At 51.8% G+C, this 16,380-nt stretch overlaps 1 protein-coding gene across 2 annotated transcripts in view; it reads right to left on the bottom strand.

The window, feature by feature from the left end:
• The window catches only part of LIMS2 (LIM zinc finger domain containing 2), a 35,205-nt gene extending 19,138 nt beyond the window's left edge, over nt 1-16,067 (bottom strand). Inside the window, exon 1 of one of the 2 annotated variants that reach the window (XM_079924921.1) lies at nt 15,887-16,067. In XM_079924921.1, the coding sequence (XP_079781047.1) occupies nt 15,887-15,897 (11 nt within the window). In that variant the 5' untranslated portion in view covers nt 15,898-16,067. Of the gene's footprint in view, nt 1-2,765; nt 3,300-15,886 lie in introns of those variants that run through there. The other variant, XM_079924923.1, reaches the window with a different exon arrangement.
• Between the last annotated feature and the right edge of the window lie 313 nt (nt 16,068-16,380).

The following is a 16,380-nucleotide window of genomic DNA, read 5'->3' as shown; positions in this document are numbered from 1 at the left end:
CCCCCAAAAGAGCAGCTGGCCCTTCACTGGTCTGGGTCTAGTTCCCTGGCTGGGTCCCTGGGAGTCTCAGGTCAAGGATTCTGCCGTCTGTCCCCGACACACCTCGCAATAAGCCCCGGCACAGACAGGTGGGGTGCGGGGGTGACCACCTCCCCCCTGCCCCACCAGCTGCCCCAGCCCAGGTCTCGGCCAGGTGCACCCCCGGCGTCACTTCTGTGGCTGCGTCCCCACGGCTCCTGCTCCGGACCGCAGAGAACACCCCAGCTCACTGGCCGAAGGCAGACGGATGGGCCGACATGCTCATGTGCCGGACAGCCGGACCACAGGCCCGTCAGAGAAAATGCCAGCTGTCCCCTGCAGGAGGAGGCCGCTCCACCCCGCGAGGTTAAACCCTGACAGCCCTAGCCCCCAGCTGTGCACCTGGAAGAAGGCGCCAGCTCCTCGGGGCCTCATTTCCTCATCTGCAAAGAGGTCCCCAGGGGAGCAGGACCAGCCCCGCAGAGCTGAAGCGAAGAACTCGCTGCCTGCAGCGTAGGTACAGCGCGTGGAGCACAGGGCCGGGCAGGCCAAGCGCTGGATACAGAGTGGTTGCTGCCGGCAGCTCAGGGACCCCACCACCACCCCACCACCCCCCACCCCCCGCTGCCCCAGCCCAGCAGCGCTCCCTGCAAGGACAAAGGAGGGAGACGCGCCGGAGCACAGTCTGCCCGGTTACCTGCAGGGAGACACCGCCGCCCCGCCCCGGCTGGACAGCACACAAACACTGCCGAGGGCACGGCCACCACCTAGAGGCCGAACCCCAGAGCTGGGGGGCGGGGGGGCACACCTGTGCTCCCGAGCAGGGGCCATGGGGATGCCGTCACAGAAGTGCCCGCTCCCTGAGACGGGCTGGGGCAGCCGGTGGGGCAGGAGGGAGGTGGTCACCCCCACCTACCCTGTACCCTTCTCCAACCCTCCGTGGCACCCCAAAGGCTCTCAGTCTTGACAGCCAACGCAAGCCTATTTGTTGCAAGACGTCACTGAGCTCTAGCCTGGGGTGGGCTGGAGGGAGTCCTCTCCGAGCCAGGTCCTCGGGAGGGGAGGTTGCTGGTTCCAGATAAGGAAACTGACGTGCAGAGAGGGTCAGAAGCCTGCTGAGGTCACACGGGGTTGGACCCGTGCTCTCTCGTCCCCTCAGCTCCTGGTGGCATCACACAGGCATGACCGTTCACGACTGCTTTTTCAACAGCCCCAGACCATCCCCCACTCCAGTCTCCCACCCACCAGAGCCTAGAAAGCCAGCGTGAGGGCCCAGGAACAGGCAGGGGCTGGCCACAGGGGGCCTTTGCGCACTCGAGGGTGAGTCCGTGTCGCTGAGGCCAGGTGATCCCGCAGTCAGTCACAAGCCAGAAGCTCAAAGAAATACCAAGCTGAGGTTAGCACATGAACGCATGTGCGTGCGCGTGTACACGGGACTTTCCTGAGGCCTGATCTTCGCTATCAGCCCTGCCCTCCTTTCATCCGGCTCGAGTTCTTGCGCTGCATCCATACAGCGCCGCCAGCCTCCAGCTTGGCCTCTGGCCCATCAGGGCCCTGGTCGCCCACTCCCGGCTCACTCCACAGACGTCCACGGTCACCCAGAGGCCAACCGGTGAGGGTTCCCGTTCACTCAGGTAAGTCACTTGGCCTCCTGCGCTCCGGATTCCCCACTGGAGCAGTGGGCTTGTCCAGTGCCCATCCCGGTGTGGCCCCTGGTGAGGGGCCTGAGACACGGATGCAGGTGCAAGCCCGGCTACAACAGGTATCCCGCGGGTGGCCCTCTGCAGCCTCTGCTCCCTGCCCCCCACCTGACGGCCTCCCAGACACCTTTGAGGGCTCAACCCTCAGCCCGGCTCCGGAAGGCTGCCCTGGCCATGCGCGCACCGTGAGCACACAGTGGGGCGCACGTTTACCGCGGAGCATCAGCCTCTGGGTTCGCTCTCCTCCCGCAGCCTCCAGGCTGCCCACCTCTGTGACTGCTGCTCTGTCTCCTCCCTGAATCCCCACCCCCTCCTTGCAAACCCCATGTCCTTCCCGCAGCTCCTCCCCCACGCCTCCGGGGGTCCCACCTGCTATTTTGATGCCAAAGACCCCAAGCCCACGGCCCTCACCGCTCTCACTCCCTGCAACTTCGACATGTCCAGGAGCCCCTCCTCCAGCCCCACCCTCACTCCGGGGGGCTCCACTATCTAAGTGCCCCCTCAGGCCCTCCCCACCCCAGGCTAACTCATCCTCGAGATGCCCTGAGGTCCATCCCGTACCCACAGGTTCCCCCTCCCAGTCCCAAAGGAAGCTCTCCTCATTGCCTCACTGGCAGTTCTCCCCGGGATAAAGCAGTTCAGGCTTCAGAGTCAGTCCACCCTGGCTTCAAGTCACAGCTTAGCCATTTTTTGGATGGGTGATGTCCAGCGCGTTCCCTGACCACCCAGGGTGCTCATCTAGAAAGCGGCCAGAAAGCGATCCGAGTCTGAAAGCGGTCGTGGAGGTTACCTCGGGCAACTTATCTGAGCGCCCCATCCTCAGCGCCCTGCCCAAGAGCGCTGATCCCAGGACAGCAAACCCGGCTGGATTAAGCCGCGCCCTGCCCCCCATGGCCGCCACGTCCGGCGCCGAACTCACGCCCGGGGCAGCCGGGCCGCCGCCGCCGCCGCCGTCGGAAGGGCCAGGCGGGTGTCCGAGGAAAGGCCCGCGGCGGCAGCTTTCCGGCCATTGTCTCCCGCACCCCCGCCCTGCCCCCGGCCACCTACCCGGGCGCGGCGGGCGGCGAGCTCTGCCGGTGCTGGCGCCGCCGGTAAAGCCCCGACGCGGCGAGCGCGCCCAGCCGGGCGGCCATGGCGCGGGCCTCCTCCTGCCGGCGCGTCGCGGGCCGCCTGCTCCGACCGGCCGTCGGACCCCAGCCTCGGAGGGCAGGTGCGGCGGCGGGCAGCCACCAACGGCCGGGCTGGGCCGCCGGACTCCCGGCGTGCGGGGGGCGCCTCGGCCCCCACCCCTCTGCACAGGAGCTCACGTTACGCACTGCGATCTCCAAAGGGCAGCAGAGTCAACTCCGAATAGAAAGGATATTGTTCCCGCGGCGGGGGCAGCACAGTGAAAGCTGAGGCTGGCAGGGTTGGGTCCAGGCTGGGGAGGGAACACGCTGGGAAGATCCCAAAGTGCACCGAGGTGAGAGGTCTAGTCCACAGTGGCAGGGCAGGATGCCTGGAGATCCCGGGTTGCCAGGAGCCTCCGAGGAAACCCTAAGCCCCCTGGACATGCTGACGATGGTACAGTCATCTGAGGAGGGCAGTATGGGACTGAGCCAGCTTAGGAATCCTGCAGTCAAGAAGCTGATGAGGGATTCCCACACATGCCCACGTTTGCCTTGTTCCCTTCCCTGAGAACCTGCAGCCACCTAGGAGACCCAGACCAGGGCAGCCCGGTCCCTGGATCTGGCCAACAAATAACCATCCACCCCAAAAGGGGTCCACACTGTCAAAAGCTAGAGGGCAGGTAGCCCCCCAGCTCACCACGGCAAGCAGAAGCAGCAGCCTCCGATGGAAGACCACCGGAAAGGCAGCGTTTCCATGCCTTCTTACCTAAAGGGACTGGCGGGGTTACTGTGATCTAAGTGCAGACACCCGCGGCCAGCATCTCAGCTGTGGCCACTGCTGGCCAGGCAGGCACCACGCGCAGCGTTAAATAAGGATCCAGAGGACTCGCAGAAATCTATAACTTAGATTCCATTTCCCTGGAAAACCTTGCTAGCGGGATCAAGGAAGCGTGAGCAGGATCTTCCTCTGCCTTCCATCGTTCCAGGGCGCTGGGCCTCCAACACGGGGGCAGGAGGAAACTGAGGGGATCCATCGAGACTCAGAGGCCAGGCCCGGACACCGAGGAACACACGTCATCTAGTAAATCCAAACACGGGGCAGTAAGTACTCATTAACTACCCTGGGGGTCAACCCCCAAACACAGCCAGATGACTACGAACATTGGGTGCAGTACATAGTTTGTCAAAGCAGCTCAATTCCAAAGGTACCAAGCACTGATCAATTCAACAAATATTTTCTTAAAGGTGGCCCCAGGGTCTAAAGGGCAGAGAGAAGCTGAGCCTGGAACCAACAAGAAGGATCACCTCCCACCTGCTGATGTAGAGAGATGAATGCTTAAGAAAGCTAGTGTAGAGAGTTTTCTTAGAGCGGCTTCAAGTCGATGGCCTGGGGCCTAGGGCCCCTCTTACCAGTGGGGGTGGAGGTACCAGTCACACTGGGATCCCCAGCCAGCATTCTGGCTCCAGAGAACACAGTTGCAAAAACACAGTCAGAATGATGTCAGCAAAAATGGCAGAATAAGGACCTCTGAAAGTTTGTCTTTCCATAAAAGCAATGAAAAAACTAGCAAGGAATGTCAGCATCACCTCTTTCAGAACTCTGTAAATTAACCAAAGACTTACAGTAACCCAGAGAGCAAGAAAAACTGCTGAGAAGACATACAGATGACCAACAGGTACGTGAAAATATGCTCAACGTCACTAATCATCAGGGAAATGCAAGTCAAAACCTCAAGGAGATATCACACCTGTCAGAAAGGCTATTATCGAAGGGCTTCCCTGGTGGCGCAGTGCTTGAGAGTCCGCCTGCCGGTGCAGGGGACACGGTTCGTGCCCCGGTCCGGGAAGATCCCACATGCCGCGGAGCGGCTGGGCCCGTGAGCCATGGCCGCTGAGCCTGCGCGTCCGGAGCCTGTGCTCCTCAACGGGAGAGGCCACAACAGTGAGAGGCCCGCGTACCGCAAAAAAAAAAAAGGCTATTATCAAAAAGACAAGAAATAACAAGTGTTGGTGAGGGTGTGGAGAAAAGGGAACCCTCTTGCACTGTTGTGGGAATGTAAATTGGTGCAACCACCATGAAAAACAGTATGGAGGTTCCTCAAAAAATTAAAAATAGAACTACCATATGATCCAGCAATTCCACTTCTGGGTATTTATCTGAAGAAAACAAAAACACTAATTTGAAAAGATATACACACCTCTATGTTCATTGCAGCATTATTTACAATAGCCAAAATATGCAAACAACCTAAGTGTCCATCAATGGATGAATGGATAAAGAAGCTGTGGTATATAAATGCAGTGGAATACTATGCAGCCATAAAAAAGAATGAAATCTTGCCATTCGAGAAAATATGGATGAAACTTGAGGCTATTGCGCTAAGTGAAATAAGTCAGACAGAGAAAGACACATACTGTGTGGTCACATTTATACTTGGAATTTTAAAAACAAAACAAAACAAAAAGCCCAGGTCAGATACAGAGAACAGATTGATGGTTGCCAGAGGTGGGGGTGCGGCGGATGGGTGAAATGGGTGAAGGGGGTCAAAGGATACAAACTTCTTTTTATAAGACAAATAAATTATGGGGATGTAACGTACAGCATGGTGACTATATACTGTATTTCATATTTGAAAGTTGCTAAGAGAATAAATCTAAAAAGTCCTCATCACAAGGAAAAAAATTTTTTATAACTATGGTGTCTAGTTAACTAGATGTTAACTAGACTTATTGTGGTGATCATTTCTCAATATATACAAATATCAAATCATTATGTTGTACAGCTAAAACGAACATAATGTTGTATGTCAATTATACCTCAATAACAATAGATCAATTAAAAAAATAAGCAGCTGGGAGGGGGTTATAAAAGCTGAATCTTGGTAAGAACACCTCTTTGGTGTTTTCATTTACCCTAGTCCTTAATCCCCACTTCCTAACTCCATAGCTGCCTGGAAAAGTAACTGGCTGCATTCCCAGTAATGAGGGAGCAGAACAGGGTGGAAACTCTGTCAAAGCTTCATTCCCAAAGGAGAAAGACCTGGTCTTCCCTGGAAGATCCCACTTGAAAGGCTGGTTTTTATGTGACCTCACTCACACTTACCCAGTGCTCAGAGCCTCTCCTGGGGTGAGTTTTTCAAATGTGTTACTATCACAGCTACCTATGTATTACTATCATAGCTGCCGTTGTCACAGGCAAAGGGGACAGTTGGGAATAAGATGTCCTTAGGGGCTTCAAAAAGAACCGACATATTCCTGGGAATCTAGAAGGCCATGCGAATGCCCAGGGCTACGTGCATGCTCAGGAAAGTCCTTAGAAGGTCCTAAGCTCTCACTTCTGATGGACCTTTTGGGCTCTGTACAATCAGGAAGTGAAGACTAAGGCGGAGTTGTAAAATGCCTGGTTGGATGTTGAAACTGTGCCCCAACATACACTCAGAGCCTTCAGTAAAGGCTGGGAGACTTACTGGTTTCAGACATTCAAGAAAATCTCTGTCCAATCATTAGCTGACTACTAAACTAACCAGGCAGAGACTTCAGTGGCCACAAATGACAGAGATGCAGACTTTACAGAATCTGTTCAGAAAACTCACTAAACAAACAATAAGCAGCAACAACAAACCCTGGGGAGTAGGGAGAATCTGGTTTCCAGAGCTGCCACGTTATTTTATTTGAAAAGTCCTGTTCTCAGCAAAAATTATGATACATGCAAAGAAACAACAAAAAAAATGACCTAGACACATTAAAAAGAGAGCAATCAACAGAAACTGTCCCTGAGGAAGCCCAGATGTTAGACTTACTAGACAGACCTCAAATCATCTGATACAAACACGTTCAAAGAACTAAAGGAAGCCAGATCTAAAAAACTAAAGAAAAGTATGAAAATCTCTCACCAAATGGAGAATATCAATAAAGAGAGAGAAATTATAAAATGGGACCAAAAACAAATCCTAGAGTTGAAAAGAAATACTAAAGAGAGTCCTTCAGGATGAAATGAAAGGACACTAGACAATAATTCAAATCCACATGAAGAAATTAAGAGCAGGGACTTCCCTGGTGGTGCAGTGGCAGTTAGGAATCCGCCTGCCAGCATGGTGGGGACACAAATTCAATCCCTCATCCGGGAAGATCCCACATGCCTTGGAGCAACTAACCCTGTCCTCCACAACAACTGAGCCTGTGCTCTAGAGCCTGTGAGCCACAACTACTGAGCCCGTGGGCCACAACTACTGAAGCCTGCGAGCCTAGAGCCCGTGCTCCACAACAAGAGAAGCTACTGCAATGAGAAGCCTGAGCACTGCAACGAAGAGTAGCCCCTGCTCACCGCAACTAGAGACAGCCCACACAGAGCAACGAAGACCGAATGCAGGAAAAAATAAATAGGGAAAAAAGAGAAGAACCTGTTAAATTATTTAAAAACAAAAAAGAAATTAAGAGCAGTAAAGGTAACCATAAGATAAATATAAAAGACAGTATAAATGTATTTTTTGTTTGTAAACCTTTTTTTCCCATCTGGTTTAAAGATGACTGCATAATGAAATAATTTAACACAAAAGAAGGCAATGGTGTAGGAATTAAGAAACAAAAAAGATGTAAGACAAATAGAAAAAAATAGGAAAGTGGCAGATGTAAACCCCAGTTATCAGTAATTACATTACATATAAATGGATTAAACTTTCCAATTAAAAGTTTTTTGAACTTTTTTAAATGGATATTTTAAATGTGATCCAACTATATGCTTTCTACAAGAGGTTCACTTTAGATTCAGAAACACAAAAAGCTGAAAATAAAAGAATGGAAAAGATATACCATTCAAACAGCAAACAAAAGAGAACTGGAGTGGCTATACTATCAGACAAAATAGACTTCAAGGCAAAAATTGTTACAAGAGCAAAGAAGGAGATTTTATGATGATAAAAGAGTTAATCCATAAAGAAGAAATAACAAGTATAAACATATGCACCTAACAACAAAGCCCCAAAATACCTGAAGCAAAAATTGACAGAACTGAGAGAAAAATAGATAATTTAAAAATAATAGCTAGAGACTTCAATACTCCACTGTCAATAATGGATAGACCATTATATAGAAGCTAAGCAAGGATATAGATGACATAAACAACACTATAAGCCAACTAGGCCTAAAAGACATCTATAGAACACTCCACCCAACAATAGCAGAATATACATTCTTCTTAAGGACACATGGAACATTCTCCAGGACAGACCATATATTAGGACATAAAACAAGCCTCAGGGCTTCCCTGGTGGTGCAGTGGTTGAGAGTCCGCCTGCTGATGCAGGGGACACGGGTTCGTGCCCCGGTCCGGGAAGATCCCACATGCCGCAGAACGGCTGGGCCCATGAGCCGTGGCCGCTGAACCTGCGCATCCGGAGCCCGTGCTCCGCAATGGGAGAGGCCACAACAGTGAGAGGCCCGCATACCGCAAAAAAAAGAAAAAAAAAAAACAAGCCTCAATAAATTTAAAATGATTGAGATCATAAGAAGCATATTCTCAGGCCACAGCAGAATAAAATTAAAATCAATCATAAAAGGAAAGTTAGTAAATTCACAAGTATGTGGAAATTAAACAACATACTCCTAAAGAACCAATGAACCAAAGATGAAAACACAAGGGAATTTAGGAAATACTTTGGAATGAATGAAATGAAAACACAACAGACCAAAATTTATTGGATGAAGCTCAAGTGGTGCTCAATTTATAACTGTAAATATCTACAGTAAAAAAATCTCAAATCAATAAATTAACCTCCCATTTTAAGGAACTACAAACAGATTAGTAAACTAAACTCAAAGTAAGCAAAAGGAGGAAATAATAAGGATTAGAGCAGAAATAAATCAGATAGAAACTAGAAAAAAATAGAGAAAATCTATGAAACCAAAAGTTGGTTCATTGGTAAGATCATCAAAACTTAACAAATCTTTATCTAGTCTGACCAAGAAAAAAAGAGAACATTCAAATGACTAAAATTCAGAATGAAACAAGGGACTGAACTTAGAGAAATTTAAAGGATTGTAAGGAAATACTATGCACAATCATATGCCAACAAATCAAATAACCTAGTTGAAATGGACAAATTCCTAGAAAGATATTAATTACCCAAACTGACTCAAGAAGAAACAGAAAATCCAAATAGACCAGTAACAAGTACAGGGGATAGGTTAGTAATTAAAAAAAAAAAAAGAAAAAGAAAAAGAAACTTCCCACAAAGAGGACCCCAGGACCAGATGGTTTTATTAGCGAATTTTATCAAATGTTTAAGTAGAATTAACACCAGTCCTTCATAAAAATCTTCCCAAAAACCAACCAAGAGGGAACACCCTAACTCAGTGAGGCCGGTATTGCCCTAATACCAACACCAGACAATGACATCACAAGAAAACTACAGATCGATATCCCTTATGAATACAGATGTCCTCAACAAAACTGAATCTAGAATCCTATAACAAGCATTATACAACATGACCAAATGGGATTTATCTCAGGAAGATAAGGTTGTTTTAACATTAAAAAATTGATACAATACATCATATCAGTAGAATAAAGGGAAAACACCACATGATCATCTCAGTGAATGCAGAAAACACACTTGACAAAATCCAACACCTTTCATGATTAAAACAAAACAAAACAAAACAAAACTCAAGGATCTAGGAATAGAAGGGAATTTCTTCAAACTGCAGAAAAACCACAGCTAACATCATACTTAATTGTAAAAGACTGAAAGGTTTCCCTCTAAGGTCAAGAACAAGACAAGATATCCAGCCTTCTCATTTATTTTCAACATTGCACTGGAGGCTCTAGCAAAGACAACTAGGCAGGAAAAGAAAATGAAAGGCATCCAGATTGGAAAGAAGGAGTAAAACTATCTCTAATTGTGCATCACATTTTCTTATATATAGAAAACCCTAAAGAACTTCCCCCTGACACACACACACACACACACACACACACACACACCTATCACAGCTAGTAAATTAATTCAGCAAGGTTGCAGGATAAAAAACAATATACAAAAAGTCACTAGCAATGAGCAATCTGAATATAAAATTAATAAAACAATTCCATTTTTAATAGCATCAAAAAGAAAAAATACGGGGCTTCCCTGGTGGCACAGTGGTTAAGAATCTGCCTGCCAATGCAGGGGACACAGGTTCCAGCCCTGGGCCAGGAAGATCCCACATGCGTGGAACAACTAAGCCCATGCACCACAACTACTGAGCCTGTGCTCTAGAGCCTGCAAACCACAACTACTGAAGCCTGTGTGCCTAGAGCCCATGCTCTGCAACAAGAGAAGCCACCACAATGAGAAGCCCATGCACCGCAACGAAGAGTAGCCCCCGCTTGCTGCACCTGTGCGCAGTAACGAAGGCCCAACGCAGCCATAAATAAATAAATAAATAAGAAAAAATACTTAGAAATAAATTTAACCAAAGAAGTGTAAGCCTTATACACTGATAACTATGCAACATTGTTGAAAGAAATAAAAGAAGACCTAAATAAATGGAAAGGCATCCCATGTTCATAGATTAGAAAACCTAACATTGTTAAGATAGCAATACCTTCCCCCCCAAATGACCTATGGATTCAACACAATCCGTATCAAAATTCCAACTGCTTTTTTTACAGAAATGGGCAAACTAATCCTAAAATTCATATGGAAATAAATGCAAGGGACTCAGAATAGTTGTTCAAAACAACTTGAAAAAGAACAAAGTCAGAGGACTCACATTTCCCAATTTCATAACTTACTACAGAGTTACAGTAATCAAAACAGTATGGTACTGGCATAAGGATAAGCACGTACATCAGTGGAATCGGATTGAGAATTCAGAAATAATCCCATACATCCAGGGTCAATTGATTTTTGACAAGCCTGCCAAGACAATTCATTGAGGAAAGAATAGTCTTGTCAACAAATGATGCTAGACCCACTTAATAACCACATGAAAAAGAATGATTTTAAACCTCTACTTCAGGTCATATATACAAACTGACTCATAAAAAATAAATAAAAACTAACTCATAATGGATTGAAAACTGAAATATTAGAGTTAACACTAAAGAACTCCTAGAAAAAAACATAGGTATAAATCTCCATTGATTAGGTAACAGTTTCCTAGATATGAAACCAAAAACTCAAGCCATCAAAAATAAATAGGTAAATAGGACTTCATCAAAATTTAAACTTTTGTGCATTGAAGGACACTATCAGGCAAGTTAAAAGGCAATCCACAGCAGAAAGTATTTGCAAATCACATATCTGACGAGTGTCTAATATCCAGAATACAAAAAGAACTCTTACAAGCCAACAATAAAAAGAATCCAATTTTAAAATGGGTACAGAATTTGAGTAGACATTTCTCAAAGAAGATATACAAGTGGCCAATAAGTACCTGAAAAAGTGTCCAACATCACAAGTCACTAGGGAAATAAAAGTCAAAACTATAATGTGATACCACTTTACACCTACTGATGCGGATAATGATGTATTAATTAGGACGTGGAGAACTGGAAACCCTCACACGTTCCTGGTGGGAATGTAAAAATTGTGCTATTACTTGGAAAACAGCTTGGCAATTCCTCAAAAAATTTAACACAGAGTTACTGTGTGACTCAGCAATTCCACTCCTAGGTGTTTGCTCCAGAAAGTAGAAAATATATATAGGGATGTTCACAGCAGCATTATTCATAAGAGCCAAAACTGGAAACAATTCAAATGTCCACCACAGGTGAACATATAGACAAAACGTGGTATATCCATATAAGGGAATATTTGGCTAAAAAATGGAACAAAGTACTGATTCATATGACAACATAAATGAACCTTGAAAACATGATGCTAAATGAAAGAAGCCAGGCAAAAAAAAAAAAAAAAAGTGACTTAATGTACGGTTCCATCTATGTGAAACGTCCAGAACAGGCAAATCTGCAGAGACGGAAAGCAGACTAGGAATTGCCAAGGGCTGGGGGAGGGGGGGGGAAATTGACTGCAAATGGGTTTCTTTTGGGAGTGATGAAACCGTTCTAGAATTAGTAGTGATGGTTGCATAACGTGGTGAATGTACTAACAGCCACTGACCCGTACACTCTGAAACAGTGAATTTCATGGCATGGGATTCCTATCTCAAATGTTTAAGCAGCGCACACGTAGCGATGAATGCAACTATGTCACCTACTAGGGCAGAGACAAGGGCCAGGGCAGCCGCCAGCAAGGCATGAGAGGGCGCTGCCTCTCCGGCTGGGTGGTTAGTGCCACCCCCAGGGGAGCCAGCGACACCACCACAAACAGCCTCTCCGCCAGAGTCAACCTCATTGGGGGACCGAAGACGACTCGCCCAGATCCTTTGCCTGAGATGATGAGTGGTGTATTCCAACCTTCTTGCCTCACGGGAAATTCGAGTAAATAGACATCACCAGAAATTCAGAAGATCGGAATAAACAGAGCAAGGAGCACAGTTCAGGGACCTCCCTCTGCCCCGCTCCCCACCTAGAAATGAAGCCCCCAGGAGGGTTTAAGTGAGAATCTGCGTGTGGTAGGTGGGAGCGGGGAGCAGCAGTGTCGCCGGAGAGGCGGGCCAGCCGCTGTGCAGGGAACGCCTGGTGCCTCTCCACAGCGGTGTGCCGGGGCCACCCCGGGCCAGATCACACTGCTGACTGCTCAGTTTTCAGGAATTCCGTGAACTGCTTCACATCACGTGGGTAGCTTGAAGTGAGCCCAGGTAGAGGCGTTGTTATAGCAAGGAACTGGGCACACACTACAGGTCAGGCCAGCCAGAGAGGGGAGTCTACACTAGAAGCAGAGGAAAAGGGAGGCGGTGAGGGGCCATGGGCGGGGCCCAGCCTGGGGCTCAGGCCTCAGCTGCACATCCCGTGTCACCTGCTTCCCACTGGGCTTAAACCCTTGACTCCATCACAGCCCCATGTGCTGTCCTGAGGGCTCTGGCTGCCACCCTAGCTGCACCTCGGCAGGTTCCTCTGCTGAGGGGGTCACTGGCCGTATTCCTGAGGAGGGTGGGGAGCAGCTGGGAGCACATCGGGGTCGGGGGAGGCTGGTAGGTGTGAGGAGAGGGCTCTAGCAGCCCCACTCTGCACCGCACCGAGCGTGGGACCCAGCTGCCATCTGGCAGCCTCTGCGGATGCCGGTCATGCGGTGGGTGGGACTTGGTGGGTAGGCCAAGCCACTGAGTCACACTGCTGCGAGCACCAGGTCCCAGGCTCCCTCTGGAAGACAGCTGCTGCCAGGCCAGGTCCCTGGGTAGGGGACATAACCCAGTCGGGCTTGAAAACCGGTGACGCCAAAGGCCCCTTCAGCTGGAACAAAGATGCGGTGTTTTTAAGGTCCGGAGTCCCCAGGGCTGCAGCTGGGGCTGAGCCTCTTCCCACAGCACAGCTGCTCCCTAGGCAACCAGGCCCATGTTCCAGGCCTCATTCACTCTTCCGCCCTAGCTCAGCCCTCTCCTGGGCTGCAGGCCCTCATGTCCAGTCTCAGGGTTTGCCCCTAGACTCACCACAGCTCTTCGAATGCTTCATGGCCCAAACTAGCTCTGTGTCCACTCCCACACCTGCCACCACAAACTGGGCATCCTCTTCCTGGATCCGTCCTGGGTCCAGACTCCACCCCCCAGGTCCCCTGAGTCCGTCTATTCTTCTCCAGCCCCATGGCTGCCAAGCAGAGGCTCTCCCGTTTCTTGCCTCCTGGCCAGTCTCCTTCCCCTTCTCTTCCTCAGCAGCCCCAGGCATGGGGTGACATGCCTGGTCATGCATGTCACCCCAGGTCACTTCAGTGGCTCCCCACTGCCCTCCCTCTGGTCTCATCTGCTCCAGTCCCACGGAGGGCTGGCACTTTACGCCATTGGCAGGGACAGCCCCAGAAGGTGCATGAGGTGTACAAGGACAGGGTCGTTTCCAAAGGTCAGCCTGGTCTGGGCAGCAAGGGATGATGTGCGGAGAACCAGCATCCAGGTGTGAGAACTGCCCTGGCATCTCGTGGGGGCAGTGGACGTGTGGAGGGCACGGTGGCGTGAAAATGAAACTTCACAGCTTCTGGGACAGGAAAAACCTCGCCCACCCCAAAGATTGAATGTCCATTGCTCTGCCAGCCTGGCCCCTATGCCTGTGTGGGGAGGGGAGGCTAGCCAGCCCTGGCACGGACGCCACATGTGGTAGGCAATCTTCAAAGGAGGGTGGAACACTGTGCTCACAGACCACTCACAGCTTGTGAAAAACAAATGAGCACGAGAATACACCACAAGAAAAGAAGAAAGCCACCAAAATGTTCCTGAGGGCATTTCTGAGGAGTGGAACTGCTGGTGTTTCCTTTCTTTCTTCTAATGTTTCTGTTACCTTTTTTGTTTCTGGGTTTTTCCAAACTCTCTAAGATGAGCAGTTTTACTTTCACAAGGAAAAACCCGACTCAGTGTTTTCCAAGGCTCACTCTGGTCCCTGTGTCACTTGACGACCAGCATCTTTCAGGCTCAGGGAGCCCGCTGGAGCCAGGCAGCAGCTGGGGCAGGCTGGCCTCTGCTCCCCCACCCCCACCCCCCCGCCTGCCTTCCCAGCTTCTCCTGCCGGGCTGCGTCTGGCTGACCCGAGGGCTCCCTCTCCCTGGAAGACCCCCGGGACTCAGGGTTGAGAGGACTCCTGCTGAGGGAACAGAGGTGCGTCAGGGTTTCTGCCTCAACGCCCACCCGGGGAATCTGGGCAGAAGCTGCTACAGAAGCGGGCACCCTGCGGCTCTGCCCTACGATCTCTTCTGCGCCTGGAGAACCACCTGCCACGCATCCCACCCCCACCCCACCACCCATCTGTCGCTGCTCCTGATTCCGTCCCTGTCCTTCTCTCTCCCTTCTTTTCCCCGGAAGCTCTGAGGGTGTGGAGCGAGGCAGCCGCAGGGGCGCCCTGCGAGGGACCGGAGGACACGAGAGCACTAGGAGGGGTGAGCGCTGGAAGCTGGCTTTGTCCACAGACTTGGGTCGGGACAGGGGGTCTGGGAAGTGGGCAGCAAATCGCATATGAAGCACAGGACTCCCCAGGTGACAGGATCCGTGCTGGTTCCTGGGGCTGCCCTAAGACTCGGGGCCACAGCCTTAATAGCGATCAATGTGCCCCTGCAGGCTGGGTGACCGCCCTGCACATCACCTAGGTTTGGGTCCCCCACCCTGTCCCGAGTGGCCGCTCCCCACTCCTGGGCACTGCCTCTCCAAGCCCCTTTCCCCAGCAAAGCCACAGGGTGCCCTCCACCCTTCTGCCGAAGTCAAGGGGTGGTGAAGAAGAGCATCCTCCTCCCAGGGATTGGCTGGAAGGGGGCGCCCGGACCTCAGAGACCAGCCCCTCCCACCCAGCCGTGAGTCACGCACTTGTATCCAGCCACGTTCCAGAAAGGGCCGCAGAGGCCAACACTGGCCGGGAACTGGTGGACATGTGACTGGCCTGGTGAGTCACTCGGGCTCTGTGGCCTCAGTCACCCCATCTGTGCAATGGCCACAAGGGGTATGAGAGCAGAACCTGGGCCAGGCCTGGAGGAGTTTCCTGCCCCCAGCCTATCCCCGCGCAGCCTATGTTTGCGGGCAGTTCTGGCCAGGCCCCCAGACAGACCTTTTACCATTTTTACCATTCCTGGCTTACAGAAGGCTCCAGAGGTGAAGCCTCACAGGATCACACAGGGAAGCTGGTAGAAGCCGACAGCCTGGGTTTTGACGCCTTGCCCTTTAGTTGGTTGTGACCTTGAGCAAGTTCCCGCCCCTCTGAGCCCTGAGCCCCGGTTCTCCGGAGGGGGCGGGGCTCACGGCCCCGTCGTGCGGGGCAGGCGGTTCGGGGGACGGAACGGGCCCTTCACCTGTCGCTGTCAGGGGCCGGCGGGAGGGCGGGACGCGCGGGGCAGGGGCCGCTGACCTGACCGGCGCTGCCGCCCGGGAGCGGCCGAGGTGGAGGGGACGCGCGAGGCCGGCGTGCGGGAAGGGCTCCGGGCGTGCGGGGGGTCCTGTCGCGCAGCCCCCCTCCCTGGCCAGCGGCGCCCTCCTCCCGGGGGCAGTTACCTTCCCGTCATGGTGGCCGAGCGCGCCGAACCGGGACCGCCTCGGGACCCGCAGAGCCTCCGCCGCCGCCGCCGCCGCCCGCCGAGCGCCCTCCCGCAGGTCCGCGCGGAGCGAGGAGACGCCCAAAAAAGGCCGGGAGCCGCTCCGCCCGCCGCCCAGCCCAGCCCAGCCCAGCCCAGCCCGGCCCAGCCACCCGAGCAGGAGGTGGGGGCCGCGGCCGGAGAGCTGGGGAGGGGGGGGGGGAGCCCCGCCCACGAGGTGTGGGCGGGGGCGGGCGAGGCGCTGGGAGCCCAACGCTGGAGCGCTGGGAGGGGGGGCGCCGCGCCACCCGCGCCGCCTTGTCTCGGGGGACACGCGAGCTCGGCCTGCGGCGGGCGCGGGTCACGTCCTCCCCGCCGGCTTCGCCCGCCACCTCCCGGATTCCGGGCATAGCTTTCCTTTAAAAGGGAGGGAAGTTATAATAAACGCGAACGAGCCCCCTCGCCCCGCCGGGG

Source organism: Stenella coeruleoalba, assembly GCF_951394435.1.
Source record: "Stenella coeruleoalba genome assembly, chromosome: 6".
Classification (NCBI taxonomy): domain Eukaryota; kingdom Metazoa; phylum Chordata; class Mammalia; order Artiodactyla; family Delphinidae; genus Stenella; species Stenella coeruleoalba.
Note: the sequence above shows the minus strand (reverse complement) of the source record. Positions and strands in the feature narration are given on the sequence as shown.